Below are 7,607 nucleotides of genomic sequence, written 5' to 3' on the forward strand. Positions count from 1 at the left end.
AAAAGAACTTGCTGCTGCTTGCTGAATAATCTTGTATCGGTAGTTGTTTTCAATGCACATGACTGAGATGAGAACATAGATAGCTGGTGCATGCAAACATTAGTGTAGTGGGTCATTGTGGTGGGAAAGGGTGAAAAATAAACGTGCAAAAAAATTTGCAAAGTGAATGACATGTTTGTCATAATTGATTGACTTAGATAATTCACCTATGGATCATGTAATAAAGACATATTAAGGCAGCTGGTCAAAGGGACCTCTTAAAACCTCTGGAAGTCTAAGCTGTTGGGGGGGTTAACTAAGTTAACATATGGAATTGTTTTAAGATGGTCATACCATTGATCATTTAGCTATTTGATTTAGAATCAAATTTAGAATGTGGCCTTATATCTACGAGCTGTAAGAAAGCTCAGGAAATATTTGCGGTTGTTTTGGACATGTATTTAATCCCTTATATTTGTTGGCACAAAACTACCTCCATACTTCCATTCGTTTGTATGGGTTACCTTCAAGTTTGGTGGATTGAGACGCATCCCATGCAATCTCTAGTTTAAATTGACGGATTTTCATGGGGATTTGTTTGTTATGTTACTTAGATAGACTCATAAGATTAATGCACACATTGTGCGCTGCAGAGTGATGGTGTCATTCGATATCCATTGCCATGATCAATGGCAGAAGCAAGGAACAAAATGAGACACTTGATTGATTATGTTTTCCTGGGGGCTGGGTCGCTCTGCGTTCACGTTCAGACCCTCTCTCCGCACGGTCCACTCCTATTTCTCCGTCCTCTTATACCTCATTGATGAATGGAGGTTGTTTTCGTCTTTCGATTGGCTGTTGCGCACGTCACTGAACTAGGGCTCAGTTTATTTACAGAGTGTGTGCTGAGGTCGAACGGTATTCTGCTGTAGGGCTGCAACAACTGACAATTGAGCACTTTACCCCCATGAAACAAAGCGAGAACGGAAACATCAATTTAAATATACCTGAAACACAAGATCACACTGAAGACACATTATGAGGCACGCAACTGCAGCAACAGAAACCATGGAAAATAATTCATTTACAGTAACAGACTTATATAAAATATGCACTCATTGTGAACGGCTTAGCAAAAAGGTAAGAGAAAAGGAAAATACATGGCAAATGTTTTTGACAGTGAATGCATGTTTTTAAAACTCCGTGCACCGTCGTCGTGGAATTTTAGTGTTCATTTGTGACAAGTTCATGTCCTTTTAGACACTTTGTTTTGTGGCTGCGAGCGAAGGAACTGCAGTGCAGTCTTTTCTTTTGTGTCCAACCTTGTTTACGCGTTTGAGGAGTTAGCGTTGCTTGTCAACGCTTTACAGTTCATCTCGTGGTTTGTCATCATATTGTCAACTCTGCTATTTCGTATATGCGCTTAGCAACATTTTTCGCTTGGTGTCTTTGAATGCAAGACAGTATTGTCGCTGTCGAGCAATCTTTGGCCCCGAGTTCTTCTAAGACTAGGTAATTAATTCTACCACTTCATTGCTCTGCGCAGAGGGACAGGAGATATCTATGGAGTCCCCAGGGAACATGTGATCAGCGACTTCTTAAGTTGACAGTTGGCTGTTTTAATGTTTAATGTGATGTCAATCGTGTCTTGAATTTGTTCCTTTTAATAACAACATTTGACTATGCAAACCTTTCCGAATAATTTTGTATCAATTAGGGTATTAAATGTATCAAGTGTATTTCAAATGTTTCAAACTGCAAGTGGTTACATAGCAGCCGCACGCATGATGCATTGTATCTATCAAGTGTTTGATTTGTGTATTTTGACACTTGTCGCATTTCTAGAGACTACTGTTATGGCAGCTTGCTACAGCGAAATTGTGAACAAAGTGAGTTGGATTTCTCTTTTGCACAGGCTGTGCATGCAATGCTCCAACCTGACTGTAGAGCGAATATGTGATCTAGTGGAGAGTGAGAGAGATGTCTTGCAGAAGGATGTACAATATTACTCAGTCAGGGCTCGCAGCCAAAATGGCACTAAAAACAGCATTTAGGGTTTTCGCATGATGTTGCATTTGGTTCTTGCAGAACTATGTGTTTCTGTACTCTTAACTTGCAGGACTTAGGAGTTAGTATCCCAAGACCACTGGGAAATGGACCAAGTAGATTTATCCCTGAAAAAGAGGTAAGGAGAACAACTTCATTTACACCACATGATCTTCTATACTTGTGGAAATTATTACACCTTTTTACTTACCATTACAATACATTAAAGTGCCATATTACATCAATATGTGATTGAGAGTAAAAATGTATTCACTGGCTCTGTGGCACCAGATACTTCAAGTCAGTAAAGTAGATCCGAGGGTGCAATCGATATTTGAGGACGCATTTGCTGCACTGGGTCGTCTTGACAACATCTCCTTGGTGATGGGCTTCCACCCACAGTACCTGGAGAGTTTCCTGAGAACACAGCACTACCTGCTGCAGATGGATGGGCCCTTATCCCTGCACTACCGCCACTACATAGGCATCATGGTGAGGCCCTTTAAGCCCTAATCTAAACTCTGCAGTGGCTTTACCATGGTAGTGTAGAGACACTTGGACAATCTCGTAACTCTCTCCTTCCCCTGCATCCCTCCCAGGCTGCGGCCAGACACCAGTGCTCCTACCTGGTCAACCTCCACGTCAACGACTTCCTCCAGGTGGGAGGGGACCCCAAGTGGCTGAATGGCCTGGACGGAGCCCCACAGAAGCTGCAGGCTCTTGGGGAGCTCAACAAGATCCTGGCCCACCGGCCCTGGCTTCTTACCAAGGCACACATTGAGGTAGGCAGCTGAGGCTGGACCTGTGACACACACACACACGCAGGACTGGGCAAAGGGACAGGTTAGGGTTATGTAACAGACTGAGATCATGGGTGGCGGCACACCAGAGTTATGCGGCTGTTACTTGGCAGGGTTAGTTATATGAAAGCGGGAGGAATGGGCAGAGATGAAATAGAAGGAAGAGAACAAATGGAAGGGTAGAAATTGAGAGACAGGAAAATAAGATTCCATCCAAAGGAAACTACTGATTGACTGACACTTCAACTCTCTATTCTCCCCAGCACCTGCTGAAGGCTGAAGAACACAGCTGGTCCCTGGCTGAGCTGATCCATGCTGTGGTGCTCCTCACACACTACCACTCCCTGGCATCCTTTACCTTCGGCTGTGGCATCACCCCTGAGATCCACAGTGATGGTGGGCACACCTTCAGACCTGTCTCCCTCAGCCAGTACTGTGTCTGCGACATCGCCAATGGCAATGGGCACGGCAACGACCTGGAGGAAAGGAGAGGCAGCCATCAGGTGTGAGGAAGGAGGATGGTGTATTTGTTTGTGTGAGAGAAAGTGAAGCTGAGGGTTTGTTAGTTACTGGCTTTGACAAAGATGTGGTTGTGAGTTGAGTGGCTCTTGTGGTTGTGGTCACCCTTTTTATGACCCATGCCCTGACCCAGAACATGTTTGTGTTCCTGTCTAGGTGTCTGGTGAGGTGGAGGTGTTGATTGAGAGAATGAAGCAGCTGCAGGAGTGTCGTGATGAAGAGGAAGCCAGTCAGGAGGAGATGGCCACACGCTTCGAGAGGGAGAAGACCGAGAGCATGCTGGTGGCCACGGCAGAGGACGAGGAGTGTGTGCAGTCAAGAGACGTGTCCAGGCACTTTGAAGACCCCAGCTACGGCTACAAGGACTTTTCCAGGAGAGGAGAACATGTACCCACCTTCAGAGTACAGGTATATAACGCTCGCACACACAACTTCACTTACGGAGAAACAGAGAGCAATGGAAAGAGGCATTTTGAAAGGACAGAGAAGGTGAAGCGTTTTCTCAATAGCTTCAAGATTACATTTAGAAAATGTTGCACTATCTGATTGACCAATTGATATCCAGACTTTGTAATTAGCACCTTGCCTTCCTCTTTTCTCCTCTCTCTTCTGCAGGACTACAGTTGGGAGGACCACGGCTACTCCCTGGTGAACCGTCTGTACCCTGATGTTGGTCAGCTGCTGGATGAGAAGTTCCAGATGGCCTACAACCTGACCTACAACACCATGGCCATGCACAAAGACGTGGACACCTCCATGCTCCGCAGGGCTATCTGGAACTACATCCACTGCATGTTCGGCATCAGGTACGCCACTCACTGGCACAATACGAATACAAATTGATTTATTCCAAGATGACATATGCTAGATTCAATGAAAACATGTGATATGTGTTTTAATGCAAAGTGCATTCATTTTGGACGGTAATGTACTTGAGTAAAGAAATAACTGTATTCATCAGTAGCTCTAACAGATCTCCCTCGTGTGTGTGTCTCAGGTATGATGACTATGACTATGGGGAGATTAACCAGCTGTTAGACCGCAGCTTTAAGGTCTACATTAAGACCATGGTGTGCAGCCCGGAGAAAACCACCAAACGAATGTATGAGAGCTTCTGGAGGCAGTTCCAGCACTCCGAGAAGGTGACGGAACAACTTATTTTACTTATTTGTCCATGGGTTTGTTTCTATTGGTAGCATTTAAAGTTTCTAGTTTTCTCATAGTACTGGAGCAGTGTTGTAACTCTTCCTTTCCCTTTCCCAGGTCCATGTAAATCTGCTTCTTATGGAAGCGCGCATGCAGGCAGAACTGCTCTACGCTCTGAGAGCGATCACCTGCTACATGACATGAAGTGCTTTTGGCGTTTATCGTTGTATTTTACTGTTGTTGTTGCTCTCGTTGGACACCTTTTAAAATAAAAAACCAAGGGGGAAAACAGAAAATAGGAAGGGACAGAAAGGAGCCCCGCTCGTCATGAAGAAGCTCGTCCTTGTGATGGATGGAAAGTAGAAAGGTGAATGGGACAAAAGAGAGAGAATGGGGGGCAAAAGAAATAACTGCAAAAAATAATAATCTGAACCCATTTGTGGAAAGATGCGCTTTGTTGGTCCTCTTTGCCTGCATTGCCAAAGCACACCATGAGGGGGCAGCCTAGAGCAGACTCCCTCTGTCAGGAGTGTGTGGCCAACCTTCCAGTATTCCAATACATCTCAGTGGACGATGTCACTGAAATCTCCTTATAGTGTGAAAAACCCACAGCAATTCTCCAGAAATGAGAGCAGTACACCAGTCTACACTCAATGTAATCATAGTTATTTTTTTTGGGGGGGGGGGGGTTGTATTAAGATGTTATTGCTGTAACTGGAGATTATGAAATCATTATTTGGGCTGTGTGGTAAAGTGTGCCTGATTTTTATATCATACGGCAGTGTTCAGAGGTGCTGACTGATACTGCTGCTTCTGTAAGCTCCGGTAAGCATGGGGTCATATTGACCCCACCCCCTAACCATCCTAAACTGTTTGTGTAAGCTAACCCAAGGAGTGTGTGAGAACGGAAAGGTGTTGGAAAATTAAAAAAGAACACTGTTTGAGACCTATTCAATTTGACTGTAAGTAGGAGAGGCTCTCTGTGACAAGTATGTGTGTGACTCCGTGTGTGTTTTAGAAAAAATGTTGGGATTTCAAGCGTTAAAAAAAAAAAAAAAAAAGGCGAGGCACTCTTTTTATGTGGTCACTTTTAAATTGATCTGTTTTGTTTCTGATAGAAGCTTTGTCATGTAAGGAAAAAAGATGAGCTAAAAATGTTTTTTTTAAAAAACCAGGTCTTCTAGGGGATTGGCTTCCGGTTGTCATAAAGATGCCGTCACCTGTCTGTCTTCCACATTCACCCTTTGACCCTGGCCTGGTCATCCTAACACCTTCAAAGCTTTGGATTGTGAGTTTTAACAGTACATACCTCTTCTGTTTTCTCTATCACATTAAGAATGACTCTTTTTCTCTGGGTCGCTTGGCTTCCATTCGTAAGGAGCCCGGGTTGGTTCTCATTGGACCGACTGTGGTCGACGCAGTCGGTCATAGCTGTGCTTGTTTCCTCTGTGGAAGCCTGACCAGTGCAAAAGCAGCTCTTATTTTTTTAAGACGATGACAGACCCTCCACTGTTTTTATTTCTGTTGACTGAAAACAAGTAAAGTACTGCATTCGTCTGAGGGTGGGTTGAGACAGTTGATTATTTGGAGGTGGTAGGAAGTTGGTTTCATACTTCTGTCAGTTACTGACACTTTAAAGAAATTAAATATAATAAACTTATTGTATCATTTTTCTAGTTCTCCCTAAAACTGTTTTTCCTGCATCAAAATGTTCACTCATTACATAACATAGGTACATGTTGAATCATTCATGCAACAAACCCACCAAATTGTAGTCACAGCACATGTATTATCTGCAAGCTGAACAATGGACATCACATTACTTGTCTGTAATGTGCAATGAGATAAGAGGGGACATTCCCTTTAGGATCACCTTTGAGCTTTGTTCTGTTCACTTCTGTCCTCAGTGGAAAAACTCCCTGGCATGACTTGCTATAGACTGAAATCTTTGGATGTTCAGGGATTTTTCCATTAAGGACAGAGGGTGACTTGGTCCATTCAATCACCAGCAGTGTGTCTCTACTGAACTGCCTCTATTTTTGACTGACTCATTTCCCTATGACAATCTGAAAAAGGATGAGACTAAACAAATGATGCTCTTAACACCTCCATGATCAGCCAGCTACCTGTTTCATATCAACCCAGACAGACAGGCATCTATCATGTGGAGAACAATGTTTGTCATTGAATATGCCTGATGAAATGCTATTGGGTTGTCTTGTGTGATGTCACTGAACGCTTTAATTTTGTATAGTAGGACAAGGAAGAGGGGAACTGAGTTTGTTTTTTTAACAGAAGTGCCGTTTTTAGATTTTTTTTTTATTAATGTGATTTGAAAATGCTGTCACTTTGCAGCAGCACTGCCTGGTCCATATTTGTGTAACAATAAAGGCTTTGAGGAGAATGTTTACAATACTTTTCTGTTTTGCTGTAGTTTGTGTACAGCGGTTCACAGATTTAGGGCTCTATTCGATCAGATCCACTTTAGCCGACATCCTCAATTTATTCAACTTTTATATAGAGCTGTTCATTTCAAAGCGCGGTAAAGCAAACTAAATACATTTAAAAACCACATGACTTGATCGACGGTCAAGAACCTGAAGGATGAGAAAGTTCAGTGCTTGAGTGAGGTCAGGTGGTCAAATGGGAGACACGAGAGCATAGCGGTTGTTTTGGCGGTGTTGGAGGTGAAACTGCGTTAGAGCTGTCAAATCCACAAGTGTCTCCTGGAATTATACCTGAAGTGGACTTTGCCATTAGCTACACGGAGTCGACTTAAGAGAAATCCCATGCAGCCTTGTTAATATAAAGTTCAAAAACTGGAATGTGAGATGTAATCTACACCTCAATTGGGCTGATAGAAATCCTCATTTAATTTAATCAATTTATGCGTCATTAGTTCTATATAGCCTATACTTTCTTGTTCTGAACTTCTAATGCAAGTTGGGATGGGTGTGGCTTCGCAACATTGATCAGGAGCAGCTGTTCACAGATTTGACAACTCCAACGCAGTTACACCTCCGATACCGCAAAAACATCAACTACTTGGGTGTTGGATATCGCTGGTTAACGCTTGATCTGATTACATCTAGGCCTAACAAATGTCTTAACCAGCCA

General features: G+C 43.2%; 1 protein-coding gene across 4 annotated transcripts; it reads left to right on the forward strand.

Annotated features, from left to right (window-relative positions):
• Positions 1-825: 825 nt before the first annotated feature.
• LOC106571802 (sestrin-1) lies at positions 826-6,905 on the forward strand. 4 transcript variants are annotated; one of them, XM_045695899.1, is made up of 10 exons: positions 885-1,119; positions 1,825-1,868; positions 2,099-2,164; positions 2,428-2,517; positions 2,625-2,807; positions 3,089-3,328; positions 3,501-3,752; positions 3,960-4,150; positions 4,342-4,486; positions 4,608-6,905. In XM_045695899.1, the coding sequence occupies exons 2-10, from the start codon at positions 1,836-1,838 to the stop codon at positions 4,692-4,694; spliced, it is 1,287 nt and encodes a 428-aa protein (XP_045551855.1). In that variant the 5' UTR covers positions 885-1,119; positions 1,825-1,835; the 3' UTR covers positions 4,695-6,905. The 4 variants fall into 4 exon arrangements, with proteins under 4 accessions (XP_014000737.1, XP_014000738.1, XP_045551855.1 ...); XM_045695898.1 differs by having other exon boundaries at positions 886-1,119; positions 2,317-2,517; XM_014145262.2 differs by lacking the exon at positions 1,825-1,868 and having other exon boundaries at positions 826-1,119; positions 2,317-2,517.
• Positions 6,906-7,607: the final 702 nt, after the last annotated feature.

This window comes from Salmo salar, chromosome ssa15 (genome assembly GCF_905237065.1).
Source record: "Salmo salar chromosome ssa15, Ssal_v3.1, whole genome shotgun sequence".
Classification (NCBI taxonomy): domain Eukaryota; kingdom Metazoa; phylum Chordata; class Actinopteri; order Salmoniformes; family Salmonidae; genus Salmo; species Salmo salar.